Source organism: Podarcis bocagei (genome assembly GCF_964188305.1).
Source record: "Podarcis bocagei genome assembly, chromosome: 3".
Classification (NCBI taxonomy): Eukaryota; Metazoa; Chordata; class Lepidosauria; order Squamata; family Lacertidae; genus Podarcis; species Podarcis bocagei.
The window spans coordinates 79,195,718-79,213,353 of record NC_138127.1 but is presented as its reverse complement, the minus strand read 5'-3'; the positions used below and the strand labels follow the sequence as shown (position 1 = coordinate 79,213,353).

Here is a 17,636-nt window from a genome sequence, read left to right as displayed (position 1 = left end):
GTGAAAGAAGATTGAAAGAAATTTAAAGGCTATTTACAGAAATATTGTAAAATTAATGAATGTTAGAAGGATGTTGGAAAGAAACTAAGCGGTTTCCAGCTGTAATGCTTTAAGAGTTATGGGGGGGGAGGGCTCCACAAATGGGTAAAAGTTTAATGGTAAGGATTTGCTGAACCAACAAATTGAATTGGAATACAAAGAAGGGAGGTATGAGGAGGTCCAGGGAAATAAGTGTAAGGAAGTTATGCTATGGAAAATTAATGTGTTTCTAACTACTTTTATTTTGTATGTTTCTTTTTATTTTTCATTTTTTGTTATAACTTAAAAACTCTTAATAAATATCTTCAGAGGAGGCTGGGAGGGCTGCCACGGCTGCGAGAAGGCTGACAGGGCCCGTTGTAGCCATGGGAAGGCTGGATGGGGCCCTTCACAGCTGCGGGGGGGGGGGGTGCCAGTACTGCGTACCAGTGAGTACTTCCAGAAAATGGAAAGCGTAATGCTGGTGGTCAACAAAAGAGGTTTAAAGACTCTCTCAAGGCAAATCTAAATAAAATGTAGTATAAATACCGACAACTGGGAAACACTGGCCTGAGAGCGCTCCAAGTGGAGAACAGCTTTTACCAAAGGTGTCATGGGCTTTGAAGGCACTCGAACTCAGGACGAAAGGGAGAAACACGCTAAGAGGAAGGCATGTTTGGCAAACCCTCACCGTGATCAACTCCTGCCCGGAAACCTATGTCCCCACTGTGGAAGCACGTATGGATGCAGAATCGGCCTTCACAGTTACTTACAGACTCACTGTTAAAACCGTGTTTATGGAAGACAATCTTACTCAGCTACGAGTGATCGCCAAAGAAGAAAGAAGACTGCCAGGAAAAAAGTACTGGCTACAACTCCCATCTGTCCTCGCCATCGACCATGCTGGCTGGAGCTGATGGGAGTTAGAATCTCACAACATCTAGAGAACCACAGGTTCCACACTGCTGGATTAAAAGTCACATAAAGTGATAAAAAAGAAGTGTTAAACGTTTTATAATTTCCGACTTAAATCATTTTTATTGTACGATTTATTTTTAAAACTGAGCCCTTTTTTATGTGAGTTTAATACCTGAAATCTAATCCTTGTTTATGTGCCTGCTGTTTGGCTGTTTTTTATATGATTATTTATCTACTGATATGGCATTATTCATGAGATACAGTAGTAAATTAAATCTGGAGTTGGGGATAAAGCAGAAACAATTCCTTATTTACTCTGGGGATACAAGGAACGCTCTGCTGAAAAGAAAAGAAATATTCTTGGAATCTCCACTGCTCTAGGGAGATCCTGATCACATGCCTCTCAAATGAAAACATTTTAAATTTCTGTAAATAATAAAAATAAACTTCCAGAGATGGTTTAACGTACAGTTAATTCTGTTTCAGAGTAGAAACTGTTTCTTTGCCAGGTGAGCTGACCTCTGGAACTCTCTCCCTGGGGAAATAAGTCTTCTCCTGCTCACTTCTGGCCTTTAGATGCCAGTTAAAGACCTATTGATCTGCCCAGGCCTTTGGGAGTTAAGTCCCCAGGGACCCAACAGATGGAAATGTTAAGACTGTAGCTCTGGAAGTTTGTGTTTAGATTTTTAATGGTGGTATGAAATATTTTGTAACGATGGATGATGGGAGAAAGAGCAGTATACAAATCAATCAATCAGTCATTCAAATAAATAAGCATGTGGTGTTAAGAGTGCAATCCTATACTGTATATGCCTACCAGGAAGAAAGCCCTATTGAATTCAATGGGGCTAACTTCTGAGTATACATATATATAATTGCACATGTATAGAACTGCATTTAATGTGCAGATTTTTTAGAATACAAAATAGGGTGACCTCTCAACACAAGTGGCTCCAGGGGAGCAATTTCATTGGGATCACTGCAAGGGTTAAACTCTTCCAATAATCCTGATAATTATCAGCTCCCACCCTTTACCTGGTGCTTACATTTATTTCAGTATGTGCGTAAAATGCAAAGGTGCAGTTAGCCATTGTGTCTAGCTCAGCCCTATGTTCAGCCGGGCTTAAGAATCCTCTTAGAAATACTCTTTTTCCTATATGTTTCTGCTCTACTATCCAGGCATGAAAAGCCATGGGTGTGAGTTAATAGATAGCCCTCCTAACTTATTAATATTACTTTCTTCCTTTCGGCTGTCATTTGATATATTAACTTTGCCAGATGTAATTTTAGAGGAACTTCATATGTTATACGGCAGAGCCAGTGACAATGTAAAAGAGATTGATGGCTCCTTTTTTTCCATCTCATTTCCAGGGCAACGTTCAAAAAATCAACACGAACATCTTCCCAGTCAGATGCCCATACTACAAATGCTTATAGAATGTGTGAATCTTACAAGTAGAGGGCAGAATTCAGCTAGTGTGTGGTAATTTTGCTAAGGAGACTTGGGTTCAAATCCCTGCCTTGAAGCCCTCTGAGTGACTTTGGATCAACCACCATATCTCATTCTAATTTACCTCATGGAGCTGCTATGGAACTAACATAGGATAATCTCCTGAACTCCTTGGAGAAGGGTGGGATACATATTCAAAAAAATAAATAAATCAAGGATAGGGAACTTGTGGCACACCAGACCCAAACTCCTATCATCTAGGAGAACTAGCCATGATTTCTGGGACTGATGGGGGTTTGAATCCAACAAGATCTGGACAGCCACAGATTCCCCATCACTGATGCAGATGAATAAATGGCATTTCAGGAGTTACTATACAAGCATTGGGTGTGGGGTGGGGGTATGACAATCTGAAGATGACCCAGGCCTAAGGATGTAAGAAAGCATTGCTTTCCATCCCATCCTGTGTTTGTCTCAACCAGCGCTGTTTCCATTCTGCCGCAGTTCATCTTCTGCCCCAAAATACATTATTCATCTCACTGTCCGCTGTGGCAAAATTAGACAAGTAACATTGTATTCACATTATTTTACCCCATTCATTGCAAATGATGCATAATGCAAATGGGGGAAACAGAATCAACTGCATATCATTTGCGTGCTGATAGCAACAGTGAATACTGATATATACTGATAATAACATACTTATCACTCCAGGCCCCAGTCCACTCCACTTCGCCCCATGGATTTCTCAACCTGACTAATTTCTCTGGACGGCTGCGGTAGTTAACCTGTGGGAAGCACCACAAACAGAACATCAGGACTTTATAATCCCCCTCAGTGTTGCCATCCTGTTAGATGACAGTCCTGTTTAGAAAACATCCTGGGAGAGCCAGTGTGGTGTAATGGTTAGAGTGTCGGACCTTAGAGACAAAGGTTAAAATCCCCACTCAGCCATGAAGCTCACAGGGGACCTTGGGCCAGTCACCATGTCTCTGCCTCACCTACCTCACAGGGTTGTTAGGATAAAATTGGAAGGGGGAGGAAAACTATGTGGTATATAAATATAATAAATAAATAAATTCATTAAGAACAAAAGCAATGTGAGCAAAAGCCGCAGCCTATGGCAAGTTTCTTAGTGCTACCACAAAACTCAAGGGCTCCTGAATTGGATTTTATGGGACACGTTGTACAATCCCTGAAACAGCAAGTTTTCCCCGGACACAAATTTTCTGAAAAACCTCCAGGGACTTCCACACAGTCCCCAGAAACCTGTTCCATTAACCGGCTGTTCTTAAATGTAACCAGCTCATCCAATGGGTGGATGGAACTTTTGTCCAAAACATCAGCCCTAAAATGCTGGTTTTTCTCCTTCATTGCATTTCTACTGATAAGTTATGGGTTTTATTGTTATGTTCTGTTTTTGAAACTGCTTTGCAAACTTCAGTCTTAAAGTGTGCGGTAAGTTTTTAGAGAGAGGGTTAAAAGGAGTGCACTTTCACAAACTACTTGTGCCATTTAGTGTTGTTAGGAGTTTGTGAGTGCCAGACCACTATAACCTCCAGATCAACAAAAGGTTAGAATTAATCAGTTATTGGAATGTTAAGATTTGGGTGCCAGATTAAGCCCAATCTGTGTGTGGCTTCAGCTGTGTGCTAGACAATGCTAATCCCCTGGAATCAACAAGTGTTGAAAGCTAATTAAGCAAAGCTAAATTCCTCATGAGGTTATAGCCTGGGGGATGGAGCAATTAAGACTCTGCTCAGAGTTAGTTAGAAGATAAGCACAGAGCTTAGAGAGGTTAGAGTGAGGAGTTATATGAGCCAGAAGCTGGAGAAAAGCTGCAGGCAGGCAGAGAGCCATAGCTGGTGTCTGTTTGGATCTGTGGAATGAGCAAGACCTCTTGGAGTGAATTCCTTCATCACAGACTCAGGTTGTATATATGTGTAAATAAACCATATATCATAAAAATACCTCAGTCTCCACTGTGCCTCATTTTCCAAAAGGAAACAAATACCCTGGAACCTTGCACTGCTCAGACACTTGGGGAGCTGTGCAACAGTATTAATTTCATGACAGTTCAGTTTCAGCTCACACACAGAGCCAGACACGCATACACACACTATATTTTTACCTCTTCCGCTCCAGTAACAGAGTAAGCATGACCTTTGACCAGCTTCAGACTTGTGATTGCTTCTGTTTCAGCTGCACTGGTTATCTAGGACGTATAAAATTATTGTAAAAACACAACACATTGCTTTAAAATCCTAGAAGTGATTCGCTAGGGTGGGGCAGAGCTACTTTGCTAACTTCCCAGGAGGTGGTTGTCTTATGCTTACCAGGAGGGGCAAGGAGCTGTGGAGGTTTGCACAGTGCAAACACACCTGCCCCACTAGTGCATTTGCCTTTCCCAGTAAGCAATACCAGCCAGGAAGCTAGCACACTGACGCCACCTGGAGCTCCTTCTGAATCATAGAGTTGTAAGGGGGCTTGTAGGCTATCTAGTCCCACTTCCTGCTCAGTGCAGGAAATAAATGTACATGCTGGAGCATCTACAACAGATGCCTGTCTGGCCTTTGCTTGAATGCCTCCAGCGAGGGAAAACCCACTGCCCCTTTAGATAACTGGTTCCATTATCAAACTTCTATTTCCATTGATAGATTTTTTCTCATATTCAGCCAGGCTCTACCATCCTATAACTTAAACTCTTTAGCTCTAGTCCTGACTGCTGCCCCCTCACCAGCCCCAGGAACAGTGAGAACAAGTCTTTGTCCTCTTCTATGTGAACCCATCAGTCATCTGCATGCTAAACATTCTCTCCTCATGAGACTTGTTTTCCAAACCCCTGACTAAAGACCAAGTGTGGATGCAACCTTTGTCAAAACACCAAGTGCATTTTTCTAGCTGTAGGACTCGATGCTGCTTCCCTAAAGTGGGACAATTGCTGTTCAAGTTCATGCAGATCTTGCTAACACAAATATCTGCTGCTAGCGTTCTGTCGTTTCACTACAGCATAGGTTGGAGCACAGAAAAACAATGATGATGATGATGCCAGTAACTCACATCAATGGAGCAACCCAGCAGTGAACCGGCTTGCAGGGCCTTCTGGATGATTTGATACAGGTCGGATGGAGCTTTTCTCAGATCATATGATTCAGAGATGCCACCAGTGAAATCTTCAAAACCTTCTACAGTAGATCCTCCAGCAAGAGCCTCATACGAGCCATTCAGCCTGCAGTATGGATGGTGAAGAAATTTATCTATCCACACTTCTCTAAGTGTTTTTGAAACTTTGCACTTCTCTAAATTTTGAAATGCAGCTCTCCAATAAAAATATGTGTACAAGAATGTGCATATTAGTGGAAAAAATGTGCAAAAAAAATGTGTACATGAAAGGAGATAACACGCAAAAATGAATTCTATTAGATGAACATTCATTGCATAAACCCATATCCTAGGCAAATTTTGTGTATATTAGGAGAAATGTGTTTGGAAATTTTCATGCAAACTGGGTCAAAAGCAACAGCAACAAACTTGCAATGTATGTGGAAATGAAGCAAACTGCAAACTGCATTAAGGACTGGAAGAATGAGAACCTAAAAGAAGCCAAAACAAACAGCCTTGTCAATTACTAGCCTACAGTGCAGAAAAAAGCATGAGGGCAATCTCCACACATGCACACGTCATACAGATTAAATAAGACAATTTCTCTGTCTCCCACCACACTCCCTAAATCTTCCGCAGGGAGTGAAGGGACACAGGGATTGCAGAGGGATGGGGAATAGAAATAGCTTCCCTACCTATACAATGTCATGGAATTCTACTCAATATTGATCCAGAGCAGGTTCCAATGTATAGTTAGCAGAGTAAAAACTTAAACATTTTGCAGGACACCCCAAAAATAGACCAGAGGCAGTTGTATTTCATCCAGCAGAGCTACTGAAGGCAAATGAGCATAATGGTCACAAATCCAACACGTTCAGGATTGGCACTGTCCATAAGAAATCCAGTTCCAGAGACCAACAAAAGACAAGGAAAAGTGCAGGTATAAACAACAAGAAGAAGATCTGCAGAAGGGACATGGAAGAGGCTTAAGAGCCTCGGACATAAGATTACCAGGTTGATGGACTAGATGGAATGGACAGTAAGGACTGACATGACCCGAGACCAGGAAGAAGAGATGTTGGATGAAGATTGGAAGAAAATTTATAAAGAAAATTTTTTATTTAGGGAATTAGCCTAAAATTAATGAATATTAGGGAAAATGTTGGAATGAAACTATATGGTTTTAGTAGAAATTATATAAGGAGTCATGCATAATTGAGTATTAAGTTTTAAGCTCTAAGGTATTTTACGGTAAGATAAGGTTAAATAAGTCAAGGCAATTTGAATAACAGAATATGGGGAAAGATGGAAAGGATTTGTTGAGTTAATTAATAGGTTAAATTGTTAAGATAAATTATTCAATAAAAATTGAGAAAGATGGAAAGAATTTGCTGAAATAACTAATTAAACTAGAATACAAAAAGGGAGGTGTGAGGAGGTCAATGAAACAAGCAAATGGAAGTTAAAGATACGTAATATGGGATTTGTGGTTGTTGTTTTCTTTTTGCTATATTGTTGTATTGGTTTTTATGCTTTGGTTTTTTTCCTTTTTTATGTATTGTAGTGTTGTTTTCTATTTTTTCTTCTTTTCTGTAATTCTGAAACTTTTAATAAATATTATTAAAAAAAAAAAAAGAAATCCAGTTCCAGCAGACTTAACTTAAACTTACAATAACTTATAATAAGACTAAACCTTAACGCTATGTACAGAACACCACACCAGAAGGAAGAGAGATAGAAAGAGAAAGTGAAACCCAGACTCCTCTGGCCTTTTATTATAGTCAGCATGACCTAGCCAGAAGAGATAACAGAAGCAGTTTAAGCCAGCTGTACTCAGCTTCTCTGAAGGATAATGGTAACCCAAACATCATGAACCTTTCTGCTAGTTCCTTTTACACAGAGAAGCTTCCGGAACCCTCTTGAATTAATTAGAATAGGAAAGATCTCTACACATCAAATACTTTCTGCACTAAGAAATGCAAACTGACATTCAAGTGATGAAAACCTTACCATCAACTAAACAACACTGTTGGCTACAGCCCTATATTCACTGGTAGCATTAGGCACTGTGCAGAAGGTAGACTTTGACTGATAGGCCTCACGACAGCTGCCTCCATTGAGCAAAATCTAAGAATCATTTGCTTACTTGGCATAGGCCTTCTCCAACAGGGCACTCCAGAACTCACTGCCTTCTTCAGAGTGCAGGAAAAGGAGCTGCCCATTTTTGGTGGGGAGCCGGTCATCCACAACAACGTCCACCCACTCTCCGTACTGCCAGAACTGACAAAAAAGGGGGGGGAGAGGGAAAGCTCACGTATTGAATATCAGGCCATCAAAGGCACTTCAAGCTGGATTCAACATATAAAATCATGAGGCATAGCTAACCACTTTTTACAAAATGCTTTATCTTTTCATGTACAAATAACTTTTAAGTTTGCTGAGTGAAGTCATATAGAGAGCTGGAATATCTGGCTGAGGTTGGAGAGAAGAAACAGTTTCTGCTTGGTTTATATCTTGTCTATACTATACACACAGAAAAGTATGCAAACACATGATGGGATAAGTCCTTCTGCCTTTTCCAGGACATGATCCTGGTTTGACATTGTTGACTACTTTTGTTTAAGTGCCTCCTACTCTATAAATAATATGGAAGAGATACCTGGAAGTGAAAAATCCCAGCGTAGTTCTTTTGGAAGCTCTGGTCTTTGGGAACAACTCGGCTTAAAATTTCTTGATCCAATGTGAGAGATGCTATAGCTGCCAAAAGCCAGCAGTCTCCTGGAAGAATCAGATTCAATGGGAGAATTGGACATTGTAGCATATGAACCTATTAATGTTTTCCATAATGTCAAATTATGGAAACCTCTCATTTCTGTCACCGCCATAAGGAACTTGCCCTGCGTTTCAAATGGGCTTGCTGATTTGTTACACTTTAAGGCATTCAACAAGTACATGTGGCAAGGATATAGAAATTTAAACTTATTTTAAATGCCATGCGCTGTAAAAAATGTTTTTTAAAAGGGCCCTTGTCATCTGAAAGCTTTAGCAGGAGTATTAACCTATGTGTACAGAGGCAAACAGCCTTTGAAGATCCACTTTAAACCATGTTATTCTGAAAGATTATGGATGTGATTCTGCATTTAAGGCAAAGCTTTTAAGGCTAAGCTTTTCTTTTCCTTGTGTGTTCTGTTTTTTATTATTATTATAATAAAAAGCAGGTTGTTTGTACAATATATGGAAAGAATCCTGAGTCTTTCAAGTTCTCTTGAGAGTTGCCAGGCTGATATTTCCACTAATTTTTGTTATTGACAAAGAGACAAAGTTTAATGAAAGAAACCCTTAGAGACAGCCTGTCTCTTATTCCTCTAAATTAGACAGGGCGTGCTAGTTTTAAATGAATGAAAAAAGAAACCTGACACAGAAGATGAAAATGAGGGTGAAACCTGCCTCAGCTTCCTAGACTAGTCATTGGGGGGGCATGTGCAAAACAAGCAATAAAGTTCGGGTTCAAGTGACATGTTTTACATCCTGGATTCATATTGCTTCTTTGATATTTATTTGCTTAACTTATCTGGAGTTTCTTCTTTGCACTCACCTTTGTACATCTAATTAAAACATGTATGGTTTGGTGTTTGTGATGGTTCCCTCCTTCCCCAAACACCCCAGAAGACCGTGAGAGGGAGTGCTATTCAGTTACTTACCCAGTTCCCCTTGACAAATATCTGTACGAGTGGCTCCTCCCACAATGAACTGAGGGTTGGGGACTAGCTCCTGAAAACAAAAATGAATTAACTATTACATTTGCATGCACACCATTTCTCAAAATCCTGTATCAAAAATGATTCCTAACTTGTGGTGTTTTAGCATCTTCGTCACCTGCAGATTTCCACTGAAACTGAGCTCTTCCTATAAATTCAGTGCTGCTCAAATGCACTAAATGATTATCGCAATAACCTCTGCTAAGATTGGGGGAGAAATTCAATTCCGGTTTTGCATTTAAATATAACCTACCTAATCAGCGTGTTGCAGGGGTACCAACTGGAATAAAATATTGTGGGGTCCCTGGTAAGCCCCGCCTGCATAAGCGATCACATGACACACACACTATTTGAATGGGAATGCACATCAACTTTGTGGGGGCCTGGCTGGAATCCCCACAGCCCCTAGAAGGTGGCTTCTATAGCATGTTGGTTGGGAGAAGGAGCTTCCAACCTAATGGAATCTGGATTCAAAGACAGAAGTTCTTAGACTGAACTGCATTGATTGCTACTTGAGTGCAATGTGTTACTTTGTTCCTTTGTAATATTTAATTGTAACTAGTTTTAAGACTGTTCTGCAGTAATGCTTTCAGATTCATTATTGGGGTGGAACGCTCATTTATTTCTACGTAAGTTCTAGATCAGGAAATCAGCTGAGCCACTCTAACAAAAAGACCAGAGCATCATTGATGCTTAAAACATCAAGATAATTGAAAAATTAAGCTCTGGTTGATTTGCTGAGGTTAAAAAAAATAGTCAGCACACATTCTTAAAATTGCAATTCTATGCATACTTAACTAGGAGTCAGCTCCACTGTACACAGTGGGTATTACATTTGAGGAAACATGCATAAGCTTGCATTCTTTGTCTATTTAGCATAATGGTTCACATAATTGTAGGCAGGTGCGTAAGTTCTCATTATTTTACTTTCTAAGAAACAAAGGGCTCATGAACATATTTCTTTCAATGTGCCATTCTGTCTTATTCTAAGAATGATATCCAAATTGAACTATTTCTCTGCACTACAATTCTGAAAGTCCTCGCTCCCAAGACTGTCACCAGCACTACAGTAGTAGTAGTAGTAATAATAATAATAATAATAATAATAATAATAATAATAATAATAATAATTTATTTATACCCCGCCCATCTGGCTGGGTTTCCCCAGCCACTCTGGGCGGCTTCCAAAAGAATATTAAAATACTATGATACATCAAACATTAAAAGCTTCCCTAAACAGGGCTGCCTTCAGATGTCTTCTAAAAGTCTGGTAGTTGTTGTTCTCTCTGACATCTGGTGGGAGGGCGTTCCACAGGGAGGGCGCCACTACCGCGAAGGCCCTCTGCCTGGTTCCCTGTAACTTGGCTTCTCGCAGGGAGGGAACCGCCAGAAGGCCCTCGGCGCTGGACCTCAGTGTCCGGATAGAACGATGGAGGTGGAGACGCTCCTTCAGGTATACTGGACCGAGGCCGTTTAGGGCTTTAAAGGTCAGCACCAACACTTTGAATTGTGCTCGGAAACGTACTGGGAGCCAATGTAGGTCTTTCAAGACCGGTGTTATATGGTCTTGGCGGCCGCTCCCAGTCACCAGTCTGGCTGCTGCATTCTGGATTAGTTGTAGTTTCCGGGTCACCTTCAAAGGTAGCCCCACGTAGAGCGCATTGCAGTAGTCCAAGCGGGAGATAAGCAGAGCATGCACCACTCTGACGAGGCAGTCCGCGGGCAGATAGGGTCTCAGCCTACGTACCAGATGGAGCTGGTAAACAGCTGCCCTGGACACGGATTTAACCTGTGCCTCCATGGACAGCTGTGAGTCCAAAATGACTCCCAGGCTGCGCACCTGGTCCTTCAGGGGCACGGTTACCCCATTCAGGACCAGGGAATCCCCCACACCTGCCCGCCTCCTGTCCCCCAGAAACAGTACTTCTGTCTTGTCAGGATTCAATCTCAATCTGTTTGCCGCCATCCGTCCTCCAACCGCTTCCAGACACTCACACAGGACTGTCACCGCCTTCACTGGTTCTGATTTGAAAGAAAGGTAGAGCTGGGTATCATCTGCATACTGATGAACACCCAGCCCAAACCCCCTGATGATCTCTCCCAGCAGCTGCATGTAGATGTTGAAAAGCATGGGGGAGAGGACAGAACCCTGAGGCACCCCACAAGTGAGAGCCCAGGGGTCTGAACACTCATCCCCAACCACCACTTTCTGAACACGGCCCAGGAGGAAGGAGCGGAACCACTGTATAACAGTGCCCCCAGCTCCCAGCCCCTCTAGACGGTCCAGAAGGATGCTATGGTCGATGGTATCAAACGCCGCTGAGAGATCCAGCAGAACTAGGAAACAGCTCTCACCTTTGTCCCTAGCCCTCCGGAGATCATCAACCAGTGCGACCAAGGCAGTTTCCGTCCCGTGATGAGGCCTGAATCCCGATTGGAAGGGATCCAAATGGTCCGCTTCTTCCAGGCGTGCCTGGAGTTGTTCAGCAACCGCTCGCCCAATCACCTTGCCCAAGAATGGAAGATTTGAGACTGAGCGATAGTTGGCCATCGTGGCCGCATCTAAAGATGGTTTTTTAATAAGAGGTTTAATAACCGCCTCTTTCAGCGGGTCTGGGAAGGCTCCCTGACGGAGGGAAGCATTCACCACCCCACGAAGCCCATCGCCCAGCCCTTCCCGGCTAGCTTTTATAAGCCAGGATGGGCAAGGATCAAGGAGACAGGTGGTTGGTTTCACTCGTCCAAGCAGCCTGTCCACATCCTCAGAGGTAACAGATTGGAATTGATCCCACGCAATTTGACTAGACAGGACTCTAGCACTCTCCCGCCCCGGCCCTGCTCCCACGGTGGCGACTACCTCTTCCCTAATCTGAGCGACTTTATCTGCAAAAAACTTCGGGTTACAGACGCTTCAGGTTACAGACTCCGCTAACCCAGAAATAGTACCTCGGGTTAAGAACTTTGCTTCAGGATGAGAACAGAAATTGTGGCGTGGCAGCAGCAGGAGGCCCCATTAGCTAAAGTGGTGCTTCAGGTTAAGAACAGGTTCATGTTAAGAACGGACCTCCGGAACGAATTAAGTACTTAACCCAAGGTACCACTGTATTCTCTTTTCTGGAATAGTTTGAAGCAATGTACAAAATTAAAAACACAAAACAATCGATAAAAATGCAATCCACTGAACAAACTACCAACAACACCACTAAAAGATGCATAAAAACCTAAATGTTTAGGAGCGGATATAAAGCAGCAGCTCTAAAATCGAACACGAACAGCCTGTTGAAGTTCCTGTCAAATCCACACAGACACTCCAAAGGAGTTTGTTAAAAGGAAAAGAAAGAAACCTGCTCTTGATCCAGGCATATGGCATGCTGTTCTAAATGTAGGTGAAAGACGGCAGGTGGTAGATTGTTCTGGGAATGGGGAGAAGCCAAGGTGTCACAGCTTTTGAGAGAGAAGTTTTCATTTCCCATGTAGCTGTAACTGGAAGACTCTCTGAGTCACACTATCAGATCTTGAGATGAGTTGCTGTTATTATGAGAGGTATTTTGTGTTTTCATTTTGTATCTTTATGCTGTAAATCGGCCTGTGATCTTCAGATGAAGGGTGGTACATAAAATGTAATAATACTGTACAGTGGTGCCTCGGGTTAAGAACTTAATTTGTTCCGAAGGTCCGTTTAAGAACGGTTAAGACCTGAAACTGTTCTTAAACTGAAGCACCACTTTAGCTAATGGGGCCTCCCGCTGCCGCCATGCCGCAATTTCTGTTCTCATCCTGAGGTAAAGTTCTTAACCTGAGGTAATATTTCTGGGTTAGCGGAGTCTGTAACCTGAAGTGTCTGTAACCTGAAGCGTATGAAACCTGAGGTACCACTGTATTGGCCCGAATATAAGCTGCAGTTCTTTTTTCCAAATTCAAATCGTGAAAAGTTAAAGTGTGGCTTATATTCGTGACCTTACGCCACCGGCAAAGCGGTGCGGCTCCCTACCCCCAGGAAGCAGCCCGGAAGCACGGGGCAACGACGCCCAGCCCACCCACTGCTCCCAAATCTCCCCCAAGCAGCCAGAACGAAGGGGTAAAGGGGAGGGAAGCCACCGGCAAAGCGGTGCGGCTCCCCTGCCCCAAAGAGCAACCCGGGATTGCGGGGCAATCCCATCTGTGGCTCCCAAGCCTCCCCCAAGCCGCCAAATTTTAAAGGTGTGGCTTATTTGTGGGTGCAGCTTATATTTGGGCCAATACAGTAATAATAATCATAATACCACCCAGAATTGTCAAAATATCAGCATTGCTTTATACTATTCATATGGTACCCAAGATTGCTGGGTGAAAGAATGTGGGGGTTTTTTTAAAAAAAAATCTGTAGCTGCTTTGAGATATCTTTAATTGTTTTTACAATTTTTTCCCGTTTACTTTAATGTATTTATATCCCAAGTTGGGATTCAAGGCAGCTTGCAATTTAATAAAAAATACCAACATCGTTATAAAATACAAAGTAGTAAGAACAAAGCAGTTAAGAACAACAGTAGTTAAAATACAACATAACACAGTAAGAACCAGCATTAGAATACTGATTACGCTGATAACAGCCCAGTGGTCAGCATCATCTGCAAGGCTGCAGCTATGAGAAAAACAAGACCGTCTTAGAGTGTTCATGTCATGAACCCCTCAATCGTAGGCTCAGGTTGTATATACGTGTAAATAGCCTATGTATCACAAAGACGCCCCCATTTCCACTGTGCCTCATTTCCAGAAAGAATCATGAAGCCTGGATAAATGCTTGGAACCCCATACAGCTCAGAGATTGGGGAGGCACACAACAATACTGAAAATAAGCTGCAACTGCTTTCCTGAGAAACAGTCACATGTTTTTATTGTTCTGTTCTTCGTTCACATTGCATTCAAATCTTTCTTAAGTGCCTGGAGAGTAAAAGCCTTTCTAAGGAGGTGTTTGTTCCTTGATTGTTTCATTAAAAAATGTAGTAAAAACTGCATATGCAATTTCACTTAACAGTAAACTTTATGAAGGCAACTGAAGACACACACCCCATTCCATCCACCCTGCTGTTGACAAGAGACCTCTGCACTATCTGAAAATGCTTCCAAAACGAAAGAGAAGTTTAGGAATGGCTTTGCATGCAAAGGTTCCCAGCATTGGTCCAGGAAGAACAGTGACTCTCCTTCATCTGAAATGTAGTACTGCCGGTTAGTATATACTGAGCGAGATGGACCAATGGTCTGACTCAGTAAAAGGCAGCTTCCTATGTTTATGTGATCTATGAAACTGTGCGAGAGAGTCAAGAGAAGGAAAAGACAATGAAATTGAAGTCAAAGGAAAGCAATTGAAAAGAACATTGGGGGGGGATGTACTTGGCAAAAAAAAAAAAAAGTACCGTATTTTTTGCACCATAACACTCACTTTTTTCCTCCTAGAAAGTAAGGGGAAATGTCTGTGCGTGTTATGGAGCGAATGCCTGCGGGTGGCGGGGGGATCTGCTGCAGTCGTGAGCAGAGGATCCATGGTTCCCCTTCCTTCCTTCCTCTGTGGTTACAAAGCATGGATCCACAGGATTTTTGCATTGGGCTACTCCAAACTCACTGTCAGATCACATGTCTATGGCCACAGCATGAACCACAAAAATCATATATCCACTATTTCGTTTAGAATATTTTTTTTCTTGTTTTCCTCCTCTAAAAACTACGTGCGTGTTATGGTCTGGTGCGTGTTATAGAGCGAAAAATACGGTAACTACAGTGGTACCTCAGGTTAAGTACTTAATTCGTTCTGGAGGTCTGTACTTAACCTGAAACTGTTCTTAACCTGAAGCACCACTTTAGCTAATGGGGCCTCCTGCTGCTGCATCCTGAAGCAAAGTTCTTAACCTGAAGCACTATTTCTGCGTTAGCGGAGTCTGTAACCTGAAGCATATGTAACCTGAAGCATATGTAACCCGAGGTACCACTGTATTATTAAAGAGAGTTTGGTTTTTTAAGCTACTTTCATTTATTTTGCAATTTGGCTTTGAAATAGGAATAGTATGCGGTCTTGCAAATGCACAAACAAAATGGCCTGATCTGCAGCTCATGGATTAATGGGATCAGAACTTTGCTGTCCACCAGATTTTGCATTCCTCCCAATGTTGGGGTGGAGTTCTCAGCAGTTGTTATACAGGGCTTGTCCACACTTAAGCTTGTCCCGTGCCTAGAAAGTTCGGGTCTGAGCTGTTCCCCCCTCGCGCCACTCCTTTCCCAGGGAAAACCAGCTCTTTAACAAATGGCAATCCACACAAAAAACCCCGATTGTCATTTGCTCTGAGTGTTAATGTGTGGCTTTCCCTGGGCGTGGGAGAAATCAGCGGGACAAGATGATAAGCCCACTCAGAAAGATGCCTCACTGAGTTCAATGGGACTTACTCTCAATAAAATAGGTAAAGGATTGCAGTCTAAATACATGTTTTGAAAGAAAATGGGGATAAATATTTCGAGAGAAAATACTAATTTAAGAGGGGGAAATGCATTAAATACATATTTAAACAGTATTTTCAGAGGATTTGAAGACTAATGCAGAAACAGAGCAGAATGGAATTACATCTAAAAACCTGCAAAAATGATACAGACACAGAAAGGTTTTCCCTCCCCGTTTTGACAGTTAATGTGCCATCAATGTGCCTTTGAAACAGTATCTCTAATAGCACAGTGAAGTTTAAGCTTATTGAAACCTCAGAAATTGGCAGAAGGAAATCCCCAAAGAATATATTTCCAGGCATTCTCAACACTGAATGTTGCCAGATGTCCCTTATTCCAGACCACCACAACCTCAAGAACATAATAAATGGCTCTAATTTTCACACACTATATTTCCATGCAATATGTTAAATGTCCTTTAATCCAGACATTGCCACTCCAAAAGCATCCCTGATTTTAGATGCTCTGGTTGACAACCTTATCAGTCCCGAAAGGACAAACCATTGGAGAAGAAGCTTCAGCATTTATATTCTTGTTTAAATCTGCATGATCAAGGTGATGGCCACTAGAGAAACATTAAAACAAACTCTATCTAGGGTTCAAAGTAAAATTACTATATAATAATTTGGATTTCTTCTTACAAGCTGGTACCTTTGCTTTTTTGCATACTATTACAATCCTTGTGAGTCTGAAGAGGACACTTGGATGAATGAAATGTTATCTGAACCTGACCGATTATGAACACAATGTAAAAATCTTACCGGAGGTCGTTTCCAGATAATGCCCTGAGTTTTGGGTGAGTAAGGCCCCAGATCCCTGTAGCCAAGAACAGAAGGGCAGGCGGGGAATTCCTCGTCTTTGAAGAGAGTGCCAGACTGTAAGCACTGCCTCTTCAGAGCTTCAAAATCCTGTTTTAAGTATTTCACGGCATTCTGGTTGGATCCCAGACCTTTCAGGGCTTCCTTCTCCCTGGCCAATTTAATCGCCACATTTGCCATAGCTCTGGGCTCCGTGCAAGGCAGAAGGACACAGCAGGTCTTAAAGCCTAAATGCAAGGTGGAAAGTGTGTCCAGGTGAGGGTGGAATGAGCAAGCACATTACGCCATGCAACACCCTCGAAGAAGGAGGAAACACTCAAAGGTAAATATGTACACAAGAGGGAAAGGGTCAGGACGATGGAAGCGAAAGGTAGAGAAAGAAAATATTCCAGTGGCATTTATTCAGTTCCCTCCATTTGTATGAGGAGCAGATACTAGCTTTCTAGTCAGCTGTTGAATTTTAAGATGTGTATAGGAGAACTGAGACTTTTGCAGGTAGGGGAACAAACCAGACAAGGTGAAGGGGAGTAAGGTTTGCTGGACGATTCAGGACAGCTCATAGAAAGTGCTCCTTCACAAAGCACATAGTTAAACTATGGAATGTTCTCACTCAACGAAGGAGTTACGGCGGCAAACCTGGATGGTTTTAGAAGAAGATCAGACCAATTCATGGAGAATAAGGTGCAAGCCTGGCCAGTGTGTATGGGCTGCCCAAATGACAAGACTTGTCCCCATCTGCCTTGCTGATGTGGTCCAAAAGAAAGCAGAGCAATATGTTTCGCACCAGTTTAGCTCCAGGAGTTGCTAGAAGGAGGTGTACAAAACACCATTCAACCATCTTAGGGACTCCATGCCGGATTTGTGTAGGGTTTACTCCTTAGCCTTCTATTCTCCCAAAAATATCCTGCAAAGCAGCAGAGGTTTAGGATCAGAGTTTTCCTTCTCCTAGTTCATGGGCTACCTTCCCAGGCTGCCCCTCACTTCCCTCTACAGCACGTGCAGAAACCGCCTTCTTTACCATTCAGCCCACTACTGGCTTCATCCGCCAAAGCCTGTCTTTGCATGCAGGGGAAGTCCCTAACCCTCCAAGCGTTTGAGTCCCATCGG

General features: G+C 42.3%; 1 protein-coding gene across 1 annotated transcript in view; it reads right to left on the bottom strand.

The window, feature by feature from the left end:
* The window catches only part of LOC308582874 (calpain-8-like), a 41,182-nt gene extending 24,399 nt beyond the window's left edge, over nucleotides 1–16,783 (bottom strand). Inside the window, exons 1-7 of the mRNA XM_081186415.1 lie at nucleotides 16,473–16,783; nucleotides 9,190–9,259; nucleotides 8,148–8,266; nucleotides 7,635–7,768; nucleotides 5,447–5,615; nucleotides 4,518–4,601; nucleotides 3,089–3,174 (exon numbers count right to left, since the gene is read on the bottom strand). Of these exons, the coding sequence (XP_081042541.1) occupies nucleotides 3,089–3,174; nucleotides 4,518–4,601; nucleotides 5,447–5,615; nucleotides 7,635–7,768; nucleotides 8,148–8,266; nucleotides 9,190–9,259; nucleotides 16,473–16,709 (899 nt within the window). The 5' untranslated portion in view covers nucleotides 16,710–16,783. The remainder of the gene's footprint in view (nucleotides 1–3,088; nucleotides 3,175–4,517; nucleotides 4,602–5,446; nucleotides 5,616–7,634; nucleotides 7,769–8,147; nucleotides 8,267–9,189; nucleotides 9,260–16,472) is intronic.
* Between the last annotated feature and the right edge of the window lie 853 nt (nucleotides 16,784–17,636).